Source organism: Kryptolebias marmoratus, linkage group LG13 (genome assembly GCF_001649575.2).
Source record: "Kryptolebias marmoratus isolate JLee-2015 linkage group LG13, ASM164957v2, whole genome shotgun sequence".
Classification (NCBI taxonomy): Eukaryota; Metazoa; Chordata; class Actinopteri; order Cyprinodontiformes; family Rivulidae; genus Kryptolebias; species Kryptolebias marmoratus.
Window position 1 is genome coordinate 5,497,799 of NC_051442.1, and position 26,842 is coordinate 5,524,640.

Genomic DNA, 26,842 nt, shown 5'->3' on the forward strand with positions numbered 1-26,842 from the left:
GGTAATCCATTTGGGGGGACGCTGCATCATTTTTCTGGCAGCAGAATTAGGGTTGTGTGTGATTGCTTACCTTTGTTTATGGCACAGAGCCTCGCAACGTCCAGCTGCGTACAGAGAGCGGCAGCTGTTTCAGGCTGCACATCTGGAACAGAACGGGTGAAATTAAACTCTTGTTACGAAACACTTTATTGTTTAAAGAGAAGAAAACTGAATCAACCCGCTCCTCCGGTTGACGGGTTTTTGTCTGACTGCGTGCGCCCAGCAGGAAACGCCTCAAACGAGTCAAACTCCCACAAACGTCAGAGATTCTGGGATTCTTCCGGTTCAGGATTTGTTTTTGTTTTTTTCCCTCTTGGCGTCATCCTGAAACATGAGATTAGCAGAAGAAAAAAGTAAATAAAACTTTTCAATTTTTGTACATAATGAGTAATGACTCCATGTTTGTTGGTTCGTTTCCCCCCAGGGTTCCATCACAGGCATTAAAATGATAAATTATAAGTTATTTATTTGTAGCTCTGTATTGAGGTGTATTTATTCTCGTTTGTGACTTTGTGTTTTGATGCCACCTAAGTAAAAATATGTGTATTATAGACTTACTTAATGTTTTATGTGAAGACTACATCTGTATTTGTTTTAGATATTTGCTTTGGGTTCATTTAAATCTACTGATAAGTTGACTTTCCATCGTCACTTGTTTGAATTTGATGACATTTTTTTAGATTTTCTAAAAGCTACAACTTAAATTTTAAACTAATTCAGGTCATTTCTGACTGCAGAAGCTGTAAAAACATTTCAAATGGTAAAATTTTGTGCTCAAGTACAGTTCTTGAAGGCATTTAGCAACGTGAGAACACTATTTTCCTACAGCTTAAATTATCTAGTAGAACTTTAGAGCAACATAAACACAGAGCTTCTGGAAATGTGTGTTGCGGTGAATAAATCGCCCTGTTGTAAAGTGAATTTTGCCGGCTGTAATTCGTCGGCGCTTCACTTTTTGCGTCGCTGGTTGTGGTTTTTGAACACCCCTCTGCTGAGAAGAAGAGCGTTTGTTTGGTGAAGCAAAGATCCCGCAGCTTCGGAGCGGTCCCCCCCCCAGGAGGAGGAGGCGTCTCATTGGGTCTGAGGCGATCCAGATCGGATCTCAGGGCTGTCCAAGCACGTTGACGCCAGGTGTGGGCGGAGCCTGCGAGCTCTGAGACGATGATGTAATGCTCCTCCGCGAGCAGCATTTTCCTCGTCCAACAAAAGCTCAAAGAGCGGCTCCAAACCTGAGCCGAATGGATGGATTTACTTTACTTCAGAAAAATAATCTCCGTTTCCAAATTTTCACATTTTTAATGGCGTTTCTCAGATTTAAAAAAAAATAAACAGACAATAAGAAGCTATTTAAAAGGAAGTTTGAGTCCGTTTAAATAATCCACTTTAGATTTGCTCTGCTCTCCTCTTCTTCTTCTTCTTCTTGTTTCCTGGCTTGCTGTCGCTCTGGGTTCTGTTCTTCTTGGCCGGGCCGGGCTGCGAAGCGGCCTCTCCGGCGGCCGGTCGTTTCGGTTTCGTCTTCTTGTCCCATTTCTTCTTGGCGTGTCCCGTCTCCTGGCCCGGCTCGGTTTTGGAGCTTGGCTCCTGGGCAGGTTTGTTGCGTTTGCTGCGCTTCTTTGTCTCTGGCAGAAAACCTCTCTTCTTCTTGGGCGCCGGCTCGGTCTCCGGCTCGGTCTCGGTCTCCTTGTCGGGCTTCGTCTTTTCAGCTTTGGGCTTCCTGGCAACATGAGGACGCAGAAAAATCAGAAAATGGAAACAGACCTGAAACAACAATTATCCAACAAAATAATAACTTTCAGATCTGTTTATTTACATCCGGAGCTCTCAAAGTGGTCTATAATCAAAATGGTTTTATTCTGAATATAAAACAGCAACGACTGAGTTTTACACATATCGTGAAAGGGCGATAATGTTTTTGCGTGCCTTGATTTGCCCTTTCTGTTAGCTAAATATCTCAAGAAGCACTGGATGGATTTCAGTAAAACTCCCAGAAGGTAATCACTGGATGAACCTCTACAACTGATGAACTTTTGGAGTCAATCCAACTTAAGATGGCTGCCAGAGCTTACCATAGCCAACCGAAAAGTGGTCATGATTCAGGCAGTTTTACAAATATTGAGCTAAGACTTGGTGTGGTAGTAGCTGAGACTCATCCTCAACACAAACCTTAAGGGGTTAACATTTCACAAGATCTTCCGATATAACATATATATGACATCATTCACGCAGTTCGACCAAAACAGCCATAACTTTGTCACTTCTCATCATGAAATCATTTACTTTAAACCTTATTTTCTTTTCCAGAGACATAAAATACCACCGCCTCTCACAGGGTAAATATCTGACGCTAACCAGGCATTCCAGGCTTTGAGGAACTGATGTTTAGTTTGTTTATCTTAGTAGTTATTTCCATAAAAATGGGAAGGTTTTCCTCTAAATGCAGAGAGACGCTGTGTCGCTCTCTGTGTGAGTTAGACGGATGCACAAAATCTGACAAAAGAAGCGCAATATTTTGATGAATCTGGGCCTTTCCCGTATTTAACTAGACTTAAAAATACTAAAAGCCAATTTCATATATGTGGGAAGCTTTTAAATCAAGAATAGAGCATAAATTAAAAACAAAAAGACAGACAGGAATCATTTCTTTTCATCCGAGGCGTCTCTAAAACTTACATCACTCCGAAGTGTTTCATCACGGCCCAGTAGGTGTCCTCCAGTTTCCCCGTCTTCCTGAACTCCACAGTGCTGGTCAAGGACTGCAGGACGTTCTGGACGGGCTCCAGGTCCACAGACAGTTTCTACACAGACAGCAGAGACACAAGCTGAGTCCGCGACGTCGGTCTTTTCCCCCCGCCGGTGGCGTTCGTCCCGGCGCCGCGAGCCCAACCCACCTGCTGGCGAACGTGTTTAACCAGGAAGTGACAGAGCTCCAGCGTTTTCACCAGCTTCTCTTTGGCCACTTTGCTCTCTGCCTGAGTGAGCTGCCCGAGACTCTGAGAGAGGACAGAGGACAGGGGACAGGGGACAGGTTACGCCACAGAGACACTGATTTAACAGACGCAATGAAACCGTAAATCATCTGGAAACCAAAAGTTATCTGGGAAATCTGTGAGTGACGGTGACGACAAACAAGACAACAGATCGATATCAAAAGAGTTAAAGGCCTAGCGTTTCTATCGCCCTCCGAGTTTTAAACTCGTTTTACGCCGAGGGATGATGGAGTTCGAAACTTTAAAACAACGTCTCGCTCAGATGACTCTCAGCTACTACCACATTGAATTTTACCTCAATATCTGTAAAACTGACTGAGTTACAGCCATTTTTGTGTGTTTTTTTTTTAAAATATGTCACATGGCTGTGGCAGCCATCTTGAATCTGGTTGACTCCAACAGTCAACCAGTTGTAGACGTACATCCACTCAGAATGAGATATTTTAGGGCAAAAAGCATTTATTTCTTTACAGACACTTTTTAACTGAAAGCCTTTAAACGCGGTCGCTCTTCACACCAAACATTTTCATTTAAAAGAAATTAACGTAAAATAAAAGAAACATGGTGGCAGCTACGTGAACTTGAGATTCTGCCGATAATTCGATTTTCTCCGACTCGTTCTGAGCGAACAGTTTTCGTTCAAACTGCTGCCTTATTCCTGCCGTAACCCGTTTAATAACCCGGCCCAGTTTAATCTTATCTGCGTTTCTCATCCTCACCATCCAGTCCCAATGATAAGCCGATCTTATTCGTGCAGCTGGAATCTGAACATTCTGGCATTTGTAATGTGATTTTTGGAGTAACTGTCCGTCTGTTTACATGGCAGGTAAAATTGATTTTTTTAGACGCATCGCATTGTGGACATGGAAGATTCTGAATCGGACAACAAACGTGTTTCTGTAAAGTTTTTCCCAACTTTTCTTCGCTGAACCTTGAAGAACATGTGTTTAAATAAATGTGAAGTTATCAGAACATGGCTGCCTTTATAGTAACGACTTTGAAATGTTTGATTTGTGTACAAATTTCCAGAGATAAACACGATGCTAATCGCGTTAGCTTGTCTATGGCAGTTTCCATGTTAACGTAGCATCTGTGCTAATTGATGGACAGCAGCCTGGGGTTAATAGTTTTTTTTTTTACATATGTTATTGTGCACTCTTTATTAGACATGGAAATTTATAAACCGGTGTTTCTTAGTGTAAAATAAGCCACAATCATTCAAGTTTCAAGATAATTAAAATGCACAAATGGTCGTCTTATTGAACTGTAATCAAATCAAAGGAGCCTAAAGATTCCCACAGCGGCTTCTTTTTGTGAACGCTTATGTCCAAATACATTAAAAGTTAAATCTTCATTAATATTAAAAGCAGCAGCAAAGGTTTAACCTTCCAGTTTTTGCCCGAAAGATAATTTTAAACACTGTCTTGTGCCTCAAAACTGATTTAATTTAATCACCAATTGGCAGGAAAATCTACGAAATCGAGGGAGACGTTTAAAGGGTTCCGTTGTCTTGAATTTCTGATCTTATTTCGGGGGGAAAAGACACGAGAGGTGGAGCCATTCGGGGAGGATTCACAGAAGCATGTAATTACCCATGTCTTCACCCTTTGCTCTCTGGAGGACGCGAGGAGGACAGCGAGAGGAGCAGCGCCTCTAATTATCATTTATCACGGCGCCACACAATCTCATAAACTCTCCAGATTAATGTAATTAAAGTGCACACGGGCCTACAGCGCGCACGTCTCCGAACGTCTCCGCTCAAAGCAGGGACACGACGTGCAGCCACGGCCTCCTGCGCGCCCACGAAATGACTTTCAATCAGTTCCACAAGGAGAGTTTGGCTGAATTTAATCTGAGGGAAGCAGAACTGGATGGGCCTTTTGAGTCTGGGACCGGGAAGCCGAGGGAAAGTCAGATCTGTGCATCCAGAACAGGCAGAGGGGCACAAAAAAGAAGTTAGTAATTAAGATGTCCTTCACACTTGAGTTAAACGTTTAATGGTCCCTTTGAGACATCGAGCTGTCAGCTCGTAAAGTCGACAGATAAGTTGTTTAGGCTGATCTCAAGTGAATTCATACAGGTGTTGTTCAGTTTTGGCCCCGATTTGGTAAAAAGCTTCAGATATAAGGCTCCAGAATGCTCCATAAGAAGTCGTTTCGTAGTCACGTGGTTGCGAGATGTTCGTGTTCGCCCACACCTTTTCGCCCCAAGCTCCTCCCTCCTCCTGCGGCGTTAAAACGGGTTCCTTCCCGCCGGCGTCTCGGCTCTCCTGTCCTTGTACAGATCTTTGCTTCCCTCACCAAGCCGCCTGTGTCGGCTGCTTCTCAGCAGAGCAGCAGAAGCAAAATGGCTCCGTTAAAGCTCCCCGGCTTTTCCTCATAAACAACTTCTGACCAATCACACGACACCTGGAGCAAACCGCTGCGAGGAACAGTTCGGTCAGGGTCTCGTGTTGGGAAGCGGCGGACGAAGCTGCTAAGAGAACTAAATGGACCTCAGGGATGTAAAGGAGGCTCTGAACTTTTATCCCCAGGAACTTATTGTGAGGAACCTTTAAACTGATTTCAGCCGTGGTTTTTGATGCGTTTCCACCACAGCCGAAGGCGCCGGGCGGATTAGGCTCGTCTCTCACCTCCAACACTGCTGTGCTGAAGTGTTAGAACTAGATGCTGATCTGGAAGCACCTTAAAAATAAAACCAGGAAGAAACTCAAAACCTGCAATTGTCACCATCTTCTAGGTGGATTTGGTGTTTTTTTTATTTGTGACTTTAAGCTGCTGTAGATTAATCACACCGACTGAAAGAGGAAATGTGCGTTATCTGCATCTAAGATCGTGATCGCCATCAAACAGTCTGAGCTTCATGTGTGGGTCTGATTTCACCGTTTCCTCGTCTCATTCCGGAGGACACTGTTTGAGCAGTCAGAGCTCACAGCATTGTCAATAATTCTCACCGCGGCTGTTCATCTCGGCTGAAAGAGGGACAGAGCGTTCAAAGCAGGGCAGACAAATTCTGCCACTGCTTTTTACCTCTACAGCTGTTCAGGTGAGCGATTAAAATACAGAGAGTTTAGATGTGCGTGTGGAAAATTTATACTTATTTCTGATTTTTCCTCATGGGAGCTGGGTAGGGTGAGCTAACGGGACGAGTGTGGCCCAGGTTGTCCCAAAAGTTCAGAGTAGTCACAGGGTAGTCTCAGGGTAGTCACAAGGTCACAGGGTAGTCACAGGGTAGTCACAGGGTAGTCACAGGGTAGACACAGGGTAGACACAGGGTAGACACAGGGTAGACACAGGGTAGTCTCAAGGTAGTCTCAGGGTAGTCACAGGATGTCAGGATTGGAAGAAAAGAAATCCACCTGAAACTCTGGTTCCTGTAGGAGATTCCTCAGATCTAAACGTTCTTAAAACCTGTTCCAACTCACCGCAGCTAGATGTTCCGACACCTTCTCACAGAGGTTTGTCCACTTTTTGCCTCTCAGGAGCTGCTGGACGTCTCTGCTCTGCATCGCCCGCAACACCAGCACACACGCTTGACCCTAAACACACAAAACAATAAACAAACCAAAGAATAAACATGTAAACAAAAGCAGTTTAAACTTTCTTTAAGTACAGCTAAAGTCCAACATACAGTACAACTGATTTCACTGCAATGAAATGAACATCAGAAGAACAATGAGAGCTGAAACAGCTGAAACTGAGCTGCTAAAGCTAAAAGAAGCCAAACAATAGCTATAAGCTGAAAGAAGCAAAATGCTAACTAAAACCCAAAGTTGTAAAACGCTACGGAAAAGTAGACAAACGCTAGCTAAAGACTAGAAGAAGTCTAGGTAAAAACTAAAAGCAGCAAAATGCTAACTAAAACTGGCAAAATGTTAGCTCAAAGTGACAAAGTCTAGTTAAAAGTAGCAAACAGCTAGCTAGAAGTAAAATTAGCGAAAGGCCAGCTGGGCCAGTAGTAAAACACTAGCTAAAAGCACAAAAGGGTTAGCTCAAAGTGGCAAATGCTAGTTAAAAGTAGCAAATGGCTAGCTAGAAGTAGTAAATTGCTAACAAAAGCTAAAGTATTAACGGCTCACTAAAAACTAAAAGTAGCAAACAGCTAGCTAGAAGTTAAGAGTAGCAAAAGGCTAGCTAAAAGTAGAAAAACTTTAGCTGAAAGCAGCAAAATGTTAGCACAAAATAGCTCAGGGTATCAAAAAGCAGGCTAAAAGCAAAAAGTTACAGAATAGTAGCTTAAAGCTAAAAGTAGTGAACAAGTAGCTAATAGCTAAAAGAAGCAGAACAGCAGCTAAAAGCGCCAAATGGTTAGCTGAATGTAGCAGAATGGTAGCTAAAGTTAAAAGAAGCAAAATGCTAACTAAAACTGGCAAAATGTTAGCTCAAAGGGACAAAGTCTAGTTAAAAGTAGCAAATTTCAAAGAGAAGAATCTTTCTGAGGAAACTGAAGAGATTTCGGTTTATTTCTGAGAGGAAAATATGAGTTAAATATAAAAGGTAAACCCAAAAATCTGAGGACTCTCCTGAATGAGCTGAAAGTTATGGTAAATAAAAGGCTAAAATAGCACAACACATGCAGAAATAATACATCGTTAAAAACATTTCCTTGTTCAAAGATTTCAGTTCGGGGTTAAAAGCTGAAGACTCGGCATTCATCCGTGTCTGATGAACAGAAACTGAAGACTGACGATGGCGTGAACACACGCCGCTAAAAATTACAGCTGTTAAGAAGAAATGACAAAGATCTGTTCATATTTAGAAGACAGGTGTAAGCTGTTTTTAACGGGGGAACGAAGTCAGAGAGCCGCAGCAGATTTCTGCGTGATTTGTTGACGATACAATAAATACAGAAAATCATTATCAGTGAAAAGGAAAACGCCGTGTGGCACAATAACTCAGGAGCTTTAACGTCGAATCCAATACAACAGAACGCACCGAGCTGCTGGTTGTCATTAATTTAACTCAGTTTACTTTTATTTCCTTTTTACCTGCTGATGTTCTCGGACTCCAGATGTGATGTGCTGCACAGCTGTATCCAGCAGGTTGACACAGAAAACCTGGACAGAAACCACAAAGCGTCAGCCGCTGCTCCGAGGCGAGTCGATAACGCACGCGGCCCGGACTCACGGGGAATCTGCCGAACAGGTCGGTGAACATCTGGGTGGTCAGGGGGCTCTTCCGCCGACTCAGGAAGGACGTCAGAGCGTCCCTGAAGAGGCCGGAGACCCGATCCACGTCCACGTTCCCCATGAAGCTCAGCTGCAGCGGGCAAAAGGTCAGACAGGACATACGAGTTCAGACTGACAGAGGCAGGAAACGTACAAATGTAATAAATAAAAAAATCCCAAAATTCTTCCTGCTGGCTCATAGAGACAATAAACGCATCTGAATCCAAGAGGCTTCCACTTTTAAAATGGCAAAAACTAAAAAGGTTAATGAATAAAATGACAAAATGGGGGGAAAAAAACCATCAAATTTGTTTTTCCTATTTTTGCACAAAGCATCTTGGAAGAGGAGCTCCTGCTTTGGGATTTCCAGACATTTCTTTCCCATTTTTTACCTGTCAGGACTTTATTTTAACGGTTTTTACATTTTACAAAATAACAGGCTTCGGCTGCAGGTTTGGGAACTATAATAATGAACTACAGCTAATCTGATAAAGAAAAAAAGCTAAAATATCCCCCAAAAACAAGAAATCCCACAGCAGCCACTCGACATTTAGAGGACAACAATAAACAAACCTTCTTTTCATGTCCGTAAATTATGGAAATTATGTGGAAAAACATCTCAAAATGTTCCCAACACAACAAAAGAACTTCCACTCATGGCTGTTCAAAAGACTGAAGGAGAAAACCCGTCAGCGTGGGCTGACGGCACGCTAATTAGCTCCAAGCGTTTGAGGAAATACGTCGTTTTATTTCCAGATAGATGTCGCCTCTTTCAAACACTTCGGTAAACTTTCTGAAAACATCAACAGCGGCTTCCTCCCTCAGCTGTTTGCGACACGGCTGCAGATAATAAACTCCGACATTTAGTCCATTTCCTCTGTTATTAATCGAGAAAAATTAAAGGTCGAGCATTTCTTACAATTCGGTTTTAGCCGAGAAGCTCGTATCAACAGATGTAATTAGATTACTTGTATTCAGCCTTTAAGAGGCCGTTCAGACCTGGCGTTAAACATCCGTCTCGGGTGATTCGACTAAGTCAGCTCTGACTGGCAGCGATCACACCTGGCGGGAAATTTGTTCAGTGAAAGAAATCTAAACTATATTATTCTGACATTAACACGATTCAGAGCCATTTCTAGAGTTGCCTCCTAATTACCTCAGTCTGTCAGAACAAAAACTGAAGATTTTAGGCCCTGAAACTCCAAGGTTTTTATGTTACGTGATAAAATCCCGACAGAACAGACATTCTACCTGAAAAACAAAAAGATTCTAGATAAACTGTTTTAGCTGAAAAAAAAAAAAATCCAACAAAATGAACAAAAACAGCTCTACCTTCAGAATAATCCCAAGAATGGCCGTTTAATTATCTTTAACTAGATTTTTTTAGTTTCCCATCGAGACGACAAGGCAGTAACTGCTGCTTGTGTCGTATATTTAGGGTCAAACTATCAAACATAAAAAGACAAAATGGGTCCAGTTGCTTCTTTAGGAGGCTCATTTAACTCGTTCAGGCCTGATCTGAATACAATCAGATCACTAAAGACAGACAGAACCGGCTCTGAAGAGTCTATGGTTCCACAAAAACTGTTCGATAAATTACATTAAAGAGGAGGAACTAAAGACCAGCTGAGCCAAACATTAAGTCTGCTGCTCAATGTTTCTGGTGCTTTTCTTTATGTTATTTAGAAAAGATAAAAACATGGGGTAAAAATCAGCTGATTTCTGCTCCTGGAGAGAAAACATGACCAAAACTTGCAAACATAAAACATGAAATTAAATTCACCCTACGATAAAAAAGTCCATAACATCTCTGTCTTTATTTCCCATATATAAGGACACAGGGTTTATTTGTCTTCTTTCTTAAAAAAACGGTCCTTTTATCACAGTTTTAACACTTTGCAGCCCAGTTTTCTCGCTCCAACCCAGTTTTGAGAAGTTTGCTTCAAACTCGTGACGCATCTAGAAGCAAACATGCCTGATTTCAGACAAACGGTCGTGGGGTAACGTTGCACGGTCGAGGCAAAAAGAAATTACAAGAAGTTCTTGTACAAAGACAAACAGGCCTAAAGGAGGCGGAGTTATCCGGGGCAATCCCTGACCTGGAGCGGGTCGGCTGCGGCTCTGGACACGATCTCAAAGCTCGATAAGCCGCAGCGCGACTCATCTGATTCCACTGATCCGAGCCCAGCCGCCCAGCTGTGAACAGGGTGTGTGTGTGTGTGTGTGAACATACGTCAGCTGTCGGGGCCACGTCGGTCTCGGCGGGCGGAGCTCCTCGCAGCACTTTCACCACGTAAAGAGACGCGCTGGAGGACAGAACTACGTCAGCAACGAATTCAGGCAAACAAGCGCGGGAATCCTACTTCCTGTTTGACTCGACGACCTCGTGAGCCGAGCGTGTGAGAAGATTTCAGCATCAAAAACCCCCAAACGCACCTGAAGTAGTAAAGACAGACGGAGGAGTCGCTCAGCTTCTGGGCTTTGCTCATCAGTTTCTCCAGCAGGTCGTGCAGCTCCCCCTGCCGGTCGGCAGCAGTCCTGCAGTAAACTTTGGATCTGCACAGCTGGTTCCTAGAAACGGGAAAAACAAAAAGGTCAAATCTAAACATCTGAGCATCTTTAAACAAATCAACACTGACACAGACACTAAGGTCACGGAGAAGAGGGATCATCTCAGAAAACAGAAGATTTAAAAACTAAAATGGCTTCTGAGCTACTTTAAAATGTTACTTTTTATCAGAAGCTCAATTCTTCAGCATCTGAGGCTTAAAACACACAAAAAACTGTTCATCTTTTATTCAAATAACTAACTTTTATGATCCTATGATTTTCTGTGCTCACGCTGTGTAATTTGTACATTTGAACAAAAAACAGACTAGAGTGACTCAGTAAACCTTCCTCTGAAGACATCAGGCTCAAACATTTTTTTCTTTAAAGACCACAGGTTTTAAAGAAAAAAATGTGCAAAACAAAATAAATAAAATTAAAAGCCCAGCAGTAATTGAAGGAACCCAGCGGACAAATCCAAAGACATCCGATGATTTCTTTCTGCGCTTCATTAAAACAGGTCCAGTGCTTCGTCAGATATTTTGCTAACAGGCAAACAGACAAACTCACACCATCAGCGTGTGGCTGAAGACAAACCTGAAGATATCTGCGGCCCTCCGGAGGAAGTCCTGCTCCTGCTGCTCGCTGCCGGAGCTCATTCCTCTGTCGATGATGTTCAGCAGAGGCTCCACCAAACCGAGGATCAGAGGACTGCCAGCCTGCCGCGCCACGAACACTTCAATCAGGTCCAACACCTGCAGCGGACGAGCCGGGGAGCGTGGGGTTAGGACTGCTGGGACGGACGTCTGGATCAGCAGCTCGGGGATGGGGGGATGGGGGGGACGGGGGGGACGGCGTTACCTTGATCCTGAAGTCTCGGACCAGCATCCGCTCCTTCTGCAGTTTCGTCTTCTCGTCCTTCTTGGCCTGGATCTTCTTCTTCTGCTCTGAGAACAGCGCCGACAGACTTTAATACCTCCAAACAATGCATGCTATGGGTTGATCTGGTCATTCCTTATCCCTCGTTGTCCGATAATTGACAAAAAAAAAAAAAAAAAAAAGACACATTTTGATTTCTTTGCTACACTGGACGGTTTATCTGACCCCTGTTAACTGACGGTTTAAACGCTGAAAAGTTTAGAAACAACTAAAGTGAAAAAAGCAGCATTCCTTTAAGGAATGCATATCACCCGCTGCCTTCCATGTCAAAGTTTTAAACAAAGATTTTACACCATCTGTTAGAGTGAAGAGTATCTGCTGGAAGTGACTCTCAGCTACTACCACACCACATTTTAGCTAAATATCTGTAAAAATGACTGACTTATAGCCATTTTTGTGTTTGCTAAGGTCGATTATCTGTGGCGGCCATCTTGAATTGTGATGACACTAAAAGTTGATCAGTTGCAGACGTACATCCAGTGATCACTGTCTGAGAGTTTCATTAAAATCAGTCCAGTAGTTCATGAGATATTTTGCTAACAGACAGACTAACACACACACACATATCTACAGGTGATAACATTACTGCCTTTTATAGTAGAAGGCGATAAAAGCGTTCCTAAAGCTCAGCTGACCAGGAGGTGCTGAACTGAACACCCACCAGAGCATTCTGCTTCTGGAGGACCTTCATCAGCTCCAAACGGAAGTTCTGGTCCACTTCTCCCTCCTCCTCTTCCTCTTTATCATCGTCCTCCTCCATCGCTTCATCCTCATCGTCGTCTTCGTCCAACCCGTCCTCCTGACAAAAGAAAGTCAGCGTCGGATGTTTGCTCTAAACTAGACACGAAGAAGAAGCTTCAGAGGCAACATGAAGCGGTTAGTGACCTCCATCTCCTCGTCGTGTTCTTCGTCTTCATCATCGTCATCTTTCTGTTCCTTTTTGGCCGTTTTGTCCGCGTCGTCCGTGACGACGACAGCCCCGTCCTCTTCGTCCTCCTCGTCAGGGTCTAAGACCTGCAGAGAGCCCAGAACATCGCAAACATCCACAGAGTTACTGTAAACTAAACCAATCAGGGGCTGTTGTTTTAACTAAAAAATAAGAATTTGGTGCCCTCTAGTGGTAAAAACGTAGACTGCAACCAACTAAAGTTCTTAAAAAAATGATTTTTTGTCCAAAGAAGAATGTTGCCTAAAAATAAACGAATAAATTAATCGAAATGATCCTTCTTCATGAATCACGTGTATCAATTTATTTGTGAAAATAGTCGAGTGAAGTTTGACTTTTTTCTAGTTCACAGCTAAAAACTGCATCTCTGTCAGAATATTTAGCTTAATATGTGGAGAAAAAGAACAAGACGTAACCCTTAAGAATAAAACTACATCATACAAAATATTTATTTATTTACAACAATTCTTGCCCTCCTGATGCTAGTTTCTGTCAAGAAATTAACAAAAATGGTCAAATTTATTGACAACAAATCAGCCTATCAGATAAAAATCAACATATTGTGGAAGAAAAACTTAAAATAAAGATCACAATCCAAATGAAATGCCTACATCTGGGACTCTCCACCCGTTTCTGTGACTTACGTTCAAGATGGCAGCGAGGGCTGCGGCGGTGACGTGGGGACAGACGGAGGAGAAGACAGTCCTGCAGACCTGCCTGATGTGTCGGCTCTGTTGGGACAGCAGGGACAACAGGATGTCCACCATCACCTCCACCCACTCCGGCTCCTCCTCCTCGGTGGCTGCGGCGACACGTTCACGGACCGAAACATCACAAACTAAAATAACATTTATTTCTTTTTTTTTTTTTTAAAGGTTTACAGCCACATTTTATTGTCCTAACCTGATTGTTGCTTTATGATAAAATATTTTATGTGTTTACATTTACAGGGTTCCATAAAGACTTAAATTTTCAGATTTTTCTGATGATTTTTGAGCCAATTTTGCCACCAAAATGTCTGTAATGTTTGAATCACCTTGTTTCTTCTTCTTCTTCTTCTTGGCGGTTTTCTCCTGTGCCTTGTCCATGCAGCTCTGCAGGTCCTTCATGATGTCCAGCAGCTCATCTGGAGCCTTCAGTGGACGGAAAACATGGCATTCAGTTTCAGTCTGGACGTACAACATTATCACCATGTCACCAGGAGCAACCGATGGATGCTTTAAAATGAATTAAAACACGAATTCAGTCTGGCTTGGTTTGTCACGGTGAATCTTACTGAACCCCCACGATAAAAATAAAAATAATCTTTATTTAACTCCAAAGAAGACTTGATGTTCAGCAAAAACCCAACATGATGCATGATGAGTTTGTTAGATTTTGACTGGAAACACAGGTAAAATTGTTGGCACCTGTCCACAAGAATCCTAAAAACACAACTGATATGCGCAAAGCTAGAAAGCTCCAGTTCGGTCTCATCAGTCCCAGCATTTCAGTAAATTCCTGTTTGGTGAAGAGTGGATCTCTTTATGATTCAAAACGTGACGGATGAAACAACCAGGATCAGATTGGATGGTTTCCTCGGCTCTTTTTCTCCCGTCTGATCAACCTGGGGTCGCATTTCCTCTTGCGTCCGCGTCCTGGGAGGTCGGCTTCAGTCCCACGAACTTTATACTCCATCCATCCATCTTCTTCCTCTTATCCGGGGTCGGGTCGGGGGGCAGCAGCCTAAGCAGGGAGACCCAGACTTCCCTCTCCCCAGCCACTCGATCCAGCTCCTCCGGGGGAATCCCAAGGCGTTCCCAGTCCCTCCAGCGTGTCCTGGGTCTTCCTCTGGGCCTCCTCCCGGTNGGGACGTCACCAGGGAGGCGTCCAGGAGGCATCCTCACCAGATGCCCGAGCCACCTCAACTGGCTCCTCTCGACGTGGAGGAGCAGCGGCTCTACTCTGAGTCCCTCCCGGATGACCGAGCTTCTCACCCGATCTCTAAGGGAGAGCCCAGACACCCTGCGGAGGAAACTCATTTCAGCCGCTTGTATTCGCGATCTCGTTCTTTTGGTCACTACCCAAAGCTCGTGACCATAGATGAGGGTAGGAACATAGATCGACCGGTAAATCGAGAGCTTCGCTTTTTGGCTCGGCTCTCTCTTCACCACGACAGATCGGTACAGCGCCTGCTTCACTGCAGACGCTGCACCAATCCGCCTGTCGATCTCCCGCTCCATTTTTCCCCTCATTTGTGAACAAGACCTTTATTCAATAATATTACCAGCTGAGGTCAGAGGAACACGAAGCAGCTTGGAGATGGTCCTGTAGTGTTTATCTTTAACAAGAAGATCTATAATCTTCTGTCTGAGATCTTTGTTTTCAGTGAGGTGAGCGGCCATATTTAACTACCCAGATCCCTTTAGATGAGCTGAATGTCAGATGAAAAGCTTGAAGGAATCTCTAATAGTAATTAAGTACAACAATGCTAAGACTAACAGTCTTTTTTTCAGGGTACCAACGAGTTTCTCTGCGTCTGTTGTTACCTTGAAGAGGTGCATCCCGACCAACAGGAAGAGCTGCTGGAACGCGGCGCTCTCTGCCGTCGCGCTTTTCTTTGCTTCTTTCTTCAGTTTTGCCACCGACTCCAGCATGCTGGAAAGAAAAACAGTGAAAAGGTTTTCCCACTTTTTTGTTAAAGCGTTAAAGACTTGCGCTCCGTCCTACCCGTCCCAGGCCTGTCTTTGCTCGGCGCTCAGCGGATGGACGCTCTGGACGTGTTTTGGGTGGTTCAGCAGGAGCTGCGCGTACTGGACCAGGTGGTGAATCCACATGGTGCCGTCGGCCGTTACGCCCAGGACTCGCTTCTGATTGGCTGCGGCGCCGCCGTCCTCGTCGAGAGGCATGTGGTGCAGGGACATGAGGAGCCTGGACGGAGGACAGGCAGGAGACAGCAGAGGGCATGAGACACTTGGACAGAATATTTAAAAAAAAACAGGGTTTGAATCAAGCTGCAGTTCAGTAAATCTCTGGCTTTCATCAAAAAAAAAGGGGGAAAATGGAGATTTAATCTCACCCGAAGAAGGAATTGACGAGCACTCCTCTTGTCTTATCGTCCAGTGGGACGGACAGCTTTACGTTTGTCTCTGCGATGTCTGATGAGGCCTTCTTGGTGCTGAAGAAAGCGTGGAAAAAGACGAACCTGGAAAAAGAAAAACAGAGTGAGTTTCCTCCTCGGCTTTTAGAAAAGACGTCGTTTTGCCACCGAGAAGCCGGCCTCACCTGGCCACATCCATGGTGAGCTCCTCCTGCTTCTTCACCTGGTGGTTGTCGATGATGGAGGAGAGGCGAGCGACAATCCACTTCCTCAGGCGGAAAACTGGGCACTCCCTCCTGAGGAAGGAAGCAGAGGTTTAGTCATCTAATATTTGGATCCCGTCAGCATCGCAAACGTGGAAACTCACTGCTGCTGCTGCTGCTGCTGCTGCTTGTCCTTCTGCTTGCGGGACGTGAAGTCCAGCAGCTCGTCCACCTGAGGCTGCAGGAACGTGGTTTTGAGCCACGCCACGTAGCTCTGCAGCGCCGCAGGCCGCAGGTGCTGCACCACCCTCCACACCGACGGCACCACTGGGTAACCGTGGTGGGTCAGCGAGGAGAAGCCCACCATGACCGCCAGCTGTCTGTCCGAGTCCCCGCAGGCCTGCAGGAAGTCCCACACGTAGGCGTCCATCTCGGGCGCCATCTTGAAACGATCCGGTTTCTGAGGGAGGAGGAGAGACGTTGGTGAGAGGGATCGCTGTCGGGTTCACGAGGACGGGATAAAATACAAAAAAAAACAAAACTGAGAAATTTATTTTCTGCAAGAGAGAAGCGTCGATGTTGAGGAAGGTTTTCTAAAGACCTGAGCTGGAAAAGCTAAAAGGAGCAAAACAACAGCTTAAAGCTAACAGTAGCAGAATGGTGGCTAATTGATAAGAGTAGCAAAAGGCTAGCTAAAACCTTACAAAAAGCAAAAACCGAGCTAAAAGCTAAATGTAGCCTAGAACTTGCTAAAAGCTAAAAGGAGCAAAAAAACAGCTTGAAGCTAACAGTAGCAGAATGGTGGCTAATTGATAAGAGTAGCAAAAGGCTAGCTAAAACCTTAAAAAAGCAAAAACTGAGCTAAAAGCTAAATGTAGCCTAGAACTTGCTAAAAGCTAAAAGGAGCAAAAAAACAGCTTGAAGCTAAAAGTAGCAGAATGGTGGCTAAAGGATAAAAGTAGCAAAAGACCAGCTAAAACCTTAAAAATAGCTAAAAGCTAGCTAAAAGCTAAATGTAGCCAAGCACTTACTAAAAGCTAAAAGGAGCAAAACAACAGCTTGAAGCTAACAGTAGCAGAATGGTGGCTAAAGGATAAAAGTAGCAAAAGGCTAGCTAAAACCTTAAAAATAGCAAAAAGCTAGCTAAAAGCTAAATGTAGCTTAGAACTTGCTAAAAGTTAAAAGAAGCAAAAATTAGCAAAATGCTAGATAAATGCAAGAAGTACCAAAAGGCTAGCTAAATGTAGCAGAACAACAGCCAAAGAACAAAAGCAGCAAAAGGCTATAAAACCTTAAGTAAAAAAGCTAGCTAGAAGCTAACTGGACTAAAATGGTAGCTAAAAACGACAACTTGAAGCAGAGTTCGATGCATTTCTATAGGGAAAATATTTGTAAATAAAATAAGTATATAGAAAAGAATAAAAGTTACAAAAATCAAAAGTCAATGAGAAACCAGTGGCTAAAACAAAGTATAAAAAGTCATTACACCACATGGGTAAAGAGGACAGTTTTCCAGTTTATGTCACCAACCAGTTCACCGTTTCACCGACCTGAGCTGAAACCACGTGTTCTCCGTAACGCAGCATCACCTCTCCAGATAAAACCTCCTTCAGCTGCGATGAGGACAGCAGAGGCAGAGCGCTGCCCAGCAGGCGGAAGCCCAGGTAGCTGCGGGGAGACGGGATCCAATCAGCTGGCAGGGAAACAACCACCATAAACTCGACTTTTTCTTTCAGCTGTCCCCTTTTCAGGGGATTCCTCCGTCTAACTCTGTCCTCTGCGTCCTCTGTCCTCACTCCACCCACCTCCATGTCCTCTCTGACTGCATCCATATGTCTCCTCTTTGTCTCTAACATCCTTCTGCCAATACAGCAAAACGTCTGAGTCGTAACTCTTCTTGTTTTTGCTAATGTTGATCTAAATCTTAATCATTTGTAGACATATATAAAATGATTACTTTTGAAAGGTGTTATAAAAGACACATAATTACCCACATGATTGCAAAAAAAAACAAAAAACTTAACTTGTAGCTGGTTAGTTTTTGGACTAAATGCCTCTTTTCAGCAGCTGAACCATCGTTTCCTTTCTGCTGCTGAATCGAAGCAGAGACTTTCTGACGTTCTCCCTCTGAAGACGACCTGCTTCTACGATCTGGATTCCCATCTGCTCCCTCCCCGCCCTGCATGTAAACACTCACTGAGTCGGTCCTGACGGCTCCTGGAACATGCCCTCCGTGATGGCTTTGCTCCAGAAGAGCTGGAAGCTGTCCTCCTTCAGGGACAGCTTCAGGAGGTCCAGAGCCACACCTGGCAGGGTCAGCTCCTTCTTCACGGAGCGCGCCGCCATCTTCAGCACCTCGACTAATCTGACGGACAGCGGAGTTTTCACACAGACGTAGACTCGACATCATTTCAGAGGCAAAGACACAAAAACACTGAAGCAGCTGCTGAACGCCGACCGGCAGAGGCGTCGCAGAAAAGGATGCCGGGAGCTAAAGGACTCGTTAACGCTAAAATGAGCAAAAGACAAGCCAAAAGCTAAAAGCAATAAGGAGGAGATGGACACTAAAGGTAGCAAAAGGCTAGCTAAAGGCAGCACAAGAAGACAAACACAAAGCACGTTTGAGAAGCAGATTTCAGAGAATGTTTTTGAAGGAATTGGAGATCTTGGTGTATTTCTATGGGGAAAATATTTGCAAATAAAGTTAAATATATAGAAAAGTATAAAAATTACAAAAACCAAAAGTCACAGCAACCATCTCCTGAATGAGCTGAATGTTTTGATAGATAAATGGCTAAAAAAACACAAAGTATGCAAAAGCAGTTTGACAGAACAACACAAAATCAGGAAAACAGACGTGTGATGCCGACTCAGCAGCCAATCAGTGTCCAGGGACGGGGGGATAAGAAACGGTAACAATCGGGGCCGAGGGCGGCGCTCTTACTTGGGGATGTTGTCGGCATTGATGATGGTGGAGGAGCCCAGCAGCTTCTTCAGCTTCTTGGGTTTGAGGGTTTGCGGGAAGCGCCGCAGCGCCACCAGCAGCAGCTGCAGCTGCTCCGGAGCGCTGAAGGCCGCCTGCAGGTCCGCCTGCAGGGAGCCCAGCAGGACCTCCTCAAACACCTCCTCTGGGATCTGAAGGAGGCAACGAGTCAGCGTGTTTACGGCTTACATCGGCGGAGATTTAAAGCTGTGACTCGGCTGCGGCCGTCACCTCGGTGAGGATGTCCATCATGGTCTTGTTGGGAAGGTCCTTCAGGTGTTGTTTGTGTTGGTTCAGACTCTGGAGGAGCTGCACGCATCCCAGCACCACCTGTGGCTCCTGCAGGGACACGAGACGGCGCTGAGAGATCGTCACCCGGTCACCCTGCAGCTCTCACACTGAAACCTTTGGATCTCTGCGGCGTCTGAGTCGTCTTCACAGCGGCGAGGGTCACTTTTATTATCTGTGTTTTTATTTAAGCTTTCTCTTGAGGTAAGAACCACAAACTTCGTGTTCGTTTCTGGTTCTCGGAGACGTTGAACTTACTTTACTGAGGCGTCCCGACTGTTGAATGGCGAGGACGCCGAACAAGTTTCCAAACATCGCGTTTCTGGCAAGTTTCTGAAGAAAAAAAGACCAGGTTTTGACGTTCAAACACATTTTGTGAAGCAGTTTTTCTTCTTTTGGTCCCAAAAAGAGTCCAGAAGACGAAAACTCACCTTTTTCACAGCCTGCAGGTTGTGTTTGACTTTGATTCTGTCGAGTATACTCTGCAGGGAGACGTCTTTAAAAGCACTCAGGACCTGAGAGAGAAAAGGTCCAACATTTACAACTTGGCTCAGTTAACTGAAAAAAAATGACTACTTTAGTTAAACCCTTAACACCACCTGACAAAGAAGAATCATTCAGTCAGTTTAAATCAGAAGTAATACCATTGAATAACATTTAGCTAGATTTATAGAGTTAAATAATATCTGACATGCTTTTAAAGAGTCTTTTGAAGAAAAGAAATTTACATTTTCTGCTTTATGTTCCAACTATTGACTCTTTGTGGATTTAAAAACTACAAAACACATTAAATTGGTCCAAATTGCACAGAGGAGTTACAGGAAATGGTGAAATGATGTTCGGATACATTTAATCTGTGTCTGCTGGATCTTTATTGATTTTGGTTTAAAAAAGGACAAACCTGCCAAAAAGAAACTGATGAAAATGAACAAATCAGGTGGAGAAGAAACAAGAAAAAGGATGTGGAGATAAAAGATGAAGCGAACCGGGAACAAAGTGATTCGGCTGCTGTGGGAAAAAGACTGTTGTTGACAAATAAACCAAATTATAATCTATAATCAGTGCCTTGAGTCACATGCAGTAGATTTTTACAAACTCAGTAACTTCTCTTTTGTGCTTTGATTCTTTAAATTAAACAAATATCACAAAGACAAACCCAATTCTTAGTAATTTACTGTTTTCAAATGAGCTTATTGGTGCTTTTTAGAAAACAATCTGTGTTTAATTCGTCTGCAGGTCAGTTTTACGAACTCTGTTTTGATTACGAACGCAGACAGAGTTAAAATCCTGGAAATAAAAACCCCAAACCGACAGACGCGCGTGTCCACCTGAAGCGAACCGAGGGACGGGCCGGCGGTCCGCTCACCTGTCCCAGGGCCAGGCTGAATCCGGGTCTCGCAGTCTCCCGGGTGTGAGCCAGTCCGTCCACCAGCCTCTTGAAGGCGTACTCCAGCTCGTCAGCCTGCAGCACAGAAAACAAGGCAGAACCTCAGGACCGACCCAGCTTCGCTGCATCTGGACCTCTTCACTTGCCGTACTCCATGTGGGGCCGTTTTTGTCTCTTTTTCCACGTATAAATTCAAGTACCTAAAAGTTCAGATACGGGTACTACTTGGTTCAAACTTATCTATTAAACCTAAACAAGAACTTTGTACATTTTACCTCACTGTCACCTTGCAGCTTTAAAATAAAAAAAGTGAATTTTAAAAACCAAACACCTGCTGAACAAATAAAATATTTTATTTCAGAATGATTTAATGACAGTAAATGCTAACTGAAGTGTACTTTTACTTCATATATATGTATTCTTTACTGATTATATACTATAATGTTGTGATTTATTGTCGCTCTCTTATATTTAGTTTTACATCTTATTGGTTTTATGTTCAGCTACATCCCTTTGCTGCATATAAATTAACTTTGACCTTTAACCTTTTAACTATAAGTTCACATACATCAAAGTGAAAATGGTAAGTGCGTTTTATTATAAAATGTGTCAAATTTAAATGAGAAATTGGAGTATTAAAAGCAGAAAGTAGTATTTTTCTGAGTAACTACTTCTGTCTACTACTAACTACTACAGACAGTTTATTTAGAGGACCATGCTGGGTCCAAAGGAACCAGGTTGTCTCACCTTGTTTTCGGTCTTCAGGTACTGGATCAGGTTCTCCACCGCCTTCAGCCGGACCTCCTGGTCCGGTTTGGCTAAGTCCCAGAAGAAGTCGAGGAAGACGCGGTTCTGTTGGAGGATCCCGGCGGGCCGGAGAGGCTCCGCAGGCTTCACCGAGAGCTCCACCATCTCTACGGACATCGTTCGTCTGCTCTCAGAACCTCCTTAGATCGCCAACATGCTGCTGCTACAGCAGGAAAACGTGTTTCGGTGAATGTTATCTACTTCCGGGTCAGCTCGTACAGGATCTGCTCCTTATTTGTGTGCCGGCATTTGATGCGGCTTCAAGTAATGACGTGCGGCGAACACCCCGCCTGTTCAGCGCGCCGGTACGTGCGCCGGCGTAAACATGAGGGACACCCTATTTTTTATTTCAAAACTTTATTTAGACAGAAGTAACAAACATAATACCGCGCTAATATTCTTGTATTGCTTTATATATGTTGTTCTTGCAATAATGCTTTTTTGTTTTGTCTAAATACTTTTGTATGTAAAAAAAACTGGGTCTGCATTAGGCAAAATATTATTATTTATAATAAGGTATTTGTTTTGGGCTCATGACCTCTTCTATGGCACTAATACATTTCTAAAATTTACATTTTTTTTCAGTGATTAAAACATAATTTAACTAAACAAAAGCTTTCTACTCTGAGTAAATACCATTATTATTGGATCCTAACATACAGGATTAAACAAATCACTGAACTAAACCTCTGCCTCTAATCTAAAGACGTTCAGTTCAGTAAAACAGATTTACAGGAAATCATTTTACTTGTACAAGACTAAACTTCCCATCTAAAACTAAAAACTTATCTTGCACAAAACTTAATTGTGCATACTTCAGCTTAACAGAGGCAGTTAAGAAAGGCTTTCTGAATTTTAAGAGGTTTTAAAGTTAATCATTTATAAAAACTTAGAGACTCAGAGAAACTCCAGATGATGTTCTGGGTCTCAGTACATAAAGACAAATCCTGTTGTAGATACTTTCAAATAAAATTATTTAAATTTGAAATCAGTTCAACATTAGGATGCAAAGAAAGGAGCTCTCTGCCACCTTTTTGTTTTTCCCATAACAGACAATTCATCCATTTGTCTGATGCTCCTCAAGATAAATTTGAACAAGTATTAAACACTTTTAGACACAATTCATTTGATTTTTCCATAAAAAGATATTCTTTATTAAAACTTCATGCAAATCCATGATTTTCTGGACAGATCGTTGTGCATAAAAAGGAGCGCAGGTGTTGACAAACGTTGTGACGCTTCGTGCGTCTTTTCACTCGCTGGGAGCGGCGAGCACAGTGTCCAGGGCACTCTGGGCGTCTTCGATCTGCTGCTGCAGTCTCTGCTTCATGGCTTTGTTCTGGGCCTTTTTCAGCATGTCCTGCATGTCTCTGATGGCGGCCCGGTAGCCCGGCGCGTTGTGGAACACTCGGATCGCCTTGTCGCCGCTGCACGCCAAAAAGCGGCTGTTGACGTCGAACCTAAGGTCGGTGATGTCTTCGCCGTGGACGCCGAGCAGCTCCTCCTCCAGCATCCCGCCGGCGGCGTCGTACAGCGCCATGTTGCAGCCGTCGCTGATGGCCACGACGCGAGCGTCGGGGGACAAAGCCACCCGGCTGCCTTCGGAGGACGAGCAGGGGACCGTCTTCAGGAGGTAAGGGTCCTGCTGCTTTTTGTACTCCACGTTGGTGTTCCACAGCTTCCACGTTCCATCTTTAGAGACGGTCACCATTCTGATCAGGAGGAAGGAAAAACATGAATCAGTTACACTGAAAATGAGTTTATTTTGTTTATTTGGGGGGAAAAAAAAGACAAGTTCTGGTTTAGAAAGAGCTTTATGTGACGGAGTCGTCTCTTCACCTTCAGGTTCCAACAGAACTAACCGACTCTTTGTGTGACTTTAAGCAAAACTGCAAATATTCGAGGACTAAAAGAGCTACCAGGTGGATTTTCAAACACAGCCACACAAGCTTTAACACAAGCTGCAGAGTCTTAATCTCTTCAGAAACCAAATCTCTGTGGGTCTCCCCCAGCGGCTCCAAGCTTTTCTTACTTGTGAGAGTCGTTGGAAAAGGCGAAAGCGTGAACTCCCGCAGAGTGGCCCTTCAGGTCGAACGCTCGAGCAACTTCTCTGAATTCTCCTCCTTTTCCGAAGCAGACCTCCCAGACTTTCACGTCCGGAGTGAAGCCGCAGGATGCCACGAACCTGAACGCAGACAGACAACACAGCTACGGTGAAAACACTGGAAATATAACAGCGAGGCGACCTGTGAGAGGATCTGTGGGACGTAACCGGTTCTAAAGTTTAAAGTCTGAGATGTTAGGGGTTTAGCTTTGAGCTCAGAAATGAGCTCTGGCTCCAGAAGGTTCCTACAGTTATTAAAAACTGAAAAAAAAGACAAGATTTTTCAAATTAAACTAAGAATTATCTTAGTTTTAATCTGTGCAATGAAGTCTACATATATGCTGAGTCCGAACGCTTCATCCAAACTAATTTTATCAGCTAGAACCCTTTAAAGTTACCAAATCTTTAACTAAATGACAATTATTCCCAATTTACTGAAACAGCAGCTACTTGTGGCGTGAACACGTGCAAAACATGATTTACAGGAACTGTACCATCGTCTCAAGAAAAGAAAAAAAAAACACAGCAGAGAAAAACACTTTGAGCTCAGAGGAAAGTAAAACTGCTGAAGTTAATTTGTTCTTCCAGTCCTTACAATAAAAGCTAAACTGAACTCCCCCAGAACACAGAGGGAGCAGATAAAACTTGTCTTTAATTTAAATATCTGAGCTAAGAAAAGAAATAAAAAGTGGAGCAACTGTTCACCGAATGTTTGATAAAATGACACAACCTTAAACCTCATTTATCCGCCTGACAGATCTTTCAGGGCTGAAGTCTGACCTGCCACATGGGGAGACGGCAGCGTAAGAATTGGTCATCTGGTTGGTGTTGATGGAGGCCAGCAGCTCTCCTTTCAGGTCCCAGATCAGGATGGTGGTGTCTGCAGACGCGCTCATTATGAACTTCCCTGCGGAGAAAAACCAAATCAGTACAGATCTGTGTGGATCTTTGCACCTCGAGTCTCACAGACTTACAGTCAAGTTCATCTGAGTTATAGGTTTAAATAGATAGACGGACAGTAAATTTTTAATTTGGGCAACATCAGAACCGATAAAAGCAAACGTAAAAACGTAAGTAAGACCCGTACCGGTCTCTGCGATGCCGATGTTGATTATCGGGGCCTTGTGTTTTGGTGGGAAGTCCTCGGGGGCAGCCTTGAAACTGAAAGTGCCGTCGTCCTTCTTCATCATCTTGAAGATGCGTATCGTGTCTCCGTTGGCCAGCCAGGTGATAAACGCCCTGCAGGTGAGACGCAACGAGTCAGAGGCGGCGGCAGCGGCGACGGGTTTAAATTAAACCCAAAATCCGAACATTTACTCCAGCAGGAACAAGTTAAATCTGACAAATCGTTGCAGATGAGCAACAACCTGCTTTATTTTCTTATTGTTCGTGTTTCCTGTTCTGTGTTCAGGTCGGCCCTTACACCCAGCTGAGGATTTATGGATGAATATCCAATAAAATGTATTTAAAAAAAGTTTGTAACTCCATTAATAATAAGCAGGATGCTATGAAGGAGCTTTATTCCTTGTAATTACTAAGCTGGTTTGGATAAGAACAGCTTTTTCTTTACAAAAAGATAAAAACCTTCCATTATTTAGTTAATTATCAGACCATAAACAAACTTTGGTCACATAATACTGTTTTCTTCTTTAAAGAGATGTGTTTCCACCCATTTTCTGAAAAGATGAATCTTTGGAGGTGTCTGATATGATACCGTTCTGTTATTTATAAAGTCTTAGTTCAGGTTTTCTCTCTTTAAAAACAAACTTCGTCTCAGAAGTCACTGCTGCGAAAAACAGGAGAGCTGATTATTACTTAAGTAAAAAAAACAAACTGATTATTGGTTCAATTAAAGGTGGCGTTTTAACATTTTTTCTTGTCTTTTCCTTTTAGTGGGACCAGCTTTAAGGCTTTAAGGGTTCATTCAGGGACAGACCGGCGTCGTCTGACATCTGAGTGTAAATAAAGTTTAGTGAAACAGAGAGAGACCTGGAGTCTGGGCTGAAGCGGACCAGCGTGGCGTGATCCAGCTCCACGTTGGCTCTCAGACACTTGTGCTCCCGCTCCAGGAAGTCCTTGGTGCTCCAGATCCGAACGGTGCGGTCGTCGGCGCAGGACGCCAGGTACTTCCCGTTACTGCTGAAGTCCAGACACGTCACGTTCCCGCTGTGGCCCTGAAGGAGCGCGAACACACGCGTCAGCAAAAAACCCAGAAGGGTTTTAATTAAAGCCCGCTGGCTCTAATTACACCCGTCCTTCTAAAACACGTTAAAATGATTTATTATTTGTTTTTAATACAGGAACAGACAGTTTAAAAAGGCGAAACTTTTCAGTTTGAACCGAGAAAAGCTCGTTTCCCCGTTTTACCTTCAGCGAGGCCGCCAGCAGAGGGTGGCTGAAGCTGTGCTGGACGGGTTTATCCTTGCGGCTCCGCTGCTTCTCCTGCTTCTGTTTCCTGGACGTGGATCCCTTCGCCGAGCTGGATTCAGCTGGAAGAAGAAGATTTCCACCACCATTAAAACCAACTTCAGCTATGGCACAAACAGAACTCGCTTCGAGGAGGACATCAGACCTCGTAAAACTTCTGAATTAAAGGGGAAGAGTGAGTACTTACTCACATATTTTCATATTTTTCTACTCACTGATGGCAAGATGCAGTAGACGACAAAAACCAAAACCAAAAGGCAACCTCTTGATTACATTTTTGGGGAGAATACATCAAATTCTGTTAAACAAAACTCTTTCAGACGATGATCTGTTTAATATCCAATGACTGAGAGAAGCTGCGACGATGAAGACGGACACTTTAAAACAAGTTTTATTAGTCTTTAAAAGGTTTTAGCTGCTAAACTTAACATGAGAACCAAAACACAGCTCGGTTTTTCTGATTCTTCGTGTTTGAATTAGAATTATACATACATAAACATAAAAAAACTAACATTGTTCTTGTTCAAGTTTCAAATAATAATAATTTGTTTCTGTCTAAAGACAACAGGTCTACGTTGAAGAGAAGAAATGATTATGATGATGCAAAATGTCCTCATGAGGATTGGAGGTTATACAGATAATTGGACATTATGGACAGCTACAGGTATCTGAAAGTAACTATTAGTAAAATAAGAAACACTGAAGTAATCCTACATTGGAACACACTAAAAGATGCTGGGTTAAAACCCCCAGAGTACTTCTGACTCAGGAGACAACTACTACTACTTTTAGAAAAGTACTTTAAAAGCAACCCCAGCTGCAACCAGGGGTGGAAATTAGCCCCCGCCACCGGCCAAATGCGGGTAAATATTTGAAGTGGCGGGTGAATTTGATCAACACACACGCCACTGTGGCTGGTTGGCAATTTGAACAGAAAAT

At 43.6% G+C, this 26,842-nt stretch overlaps 2 protein-coding genes across 2 annotated transcripts in view; both read right to left on the reverse strand.

Moving 5' to 3' along the window:
* Positions 1-1,315: 1,315 nt before the first annotated feature.
* mybbp1a (MYB binding protein (P160) 1a) lies at positions 1,316-21,580 on the reverse strand. The gene is given in 27 exon segments (XM_025006744.2): positions 1,316-1,753; positions 2,710-2,834; positions 2,928-3,029; positions 6,451-6,564; positions 8,014-8,082; positions 8,153-8,284; positions 10,427-10,499; positions 10,630-10,764; positions 11,338-11,495; positions 11,602-11,761; positions 12,315-12,478; positions 12,565-12,693; positions 13,270-13,427; positions 13,662-13,758; positions 15,154-15,262; positions 15,335-15,535; positions 15,684-15,809; positions 15,890-16,000; positions 16,072-16,367; positions 17,458-17,575; positions 18,105-18,272; positions 18,852-19,042; positions 19,122-19,229; positions 19,437-19,511; positions 19,610-19,693; positions 20,545-20,640; positions 21,313-21,580. Coding segments are annotated over 27 exon segments (3,807 nt in total). The 5' UTR covers positions 21,490-21,580; the 3' UTR covers positions 1,316-1,422.
* A 917-nt stretch (positions 21,581-22,497) lies between these two features.
* Positions 22,498-26,842, reverse strand: part of tbl2 (transducin beta like 2) — a 6,328-nt gene continuing 1,983 nt past the window's right edge. The window contains exons 2-7 of the mRNA XM_017419839.3: positions 25,844-25,965; positions 25,466-25,650; positions 24,564-24,715; positions 24,257-24,383; positions 23,405-23,557; positions 22,498-23,084 (exon numbers count right to left, since the gene is read on the reverse strand). Coding sequence (XP_017275328.1) covers positions 22,625-23,084; positions 23,405-23,557; positions 24,257-24,383; positions 24,564-24,715; positions 25,466-25,650; positions 25,844-25,965 — 1,199 coding nt within the window. The 3' untranslated portion in view covers positions 22,498-22,624. The remainder of the gene's footprint in view (positions 23,085-23,404; positions 23,558-24,256; positions 24,384-24,563; positions 24,716-25,465; positions 25,651-25,843; positions 25,966-26,842) is intronic.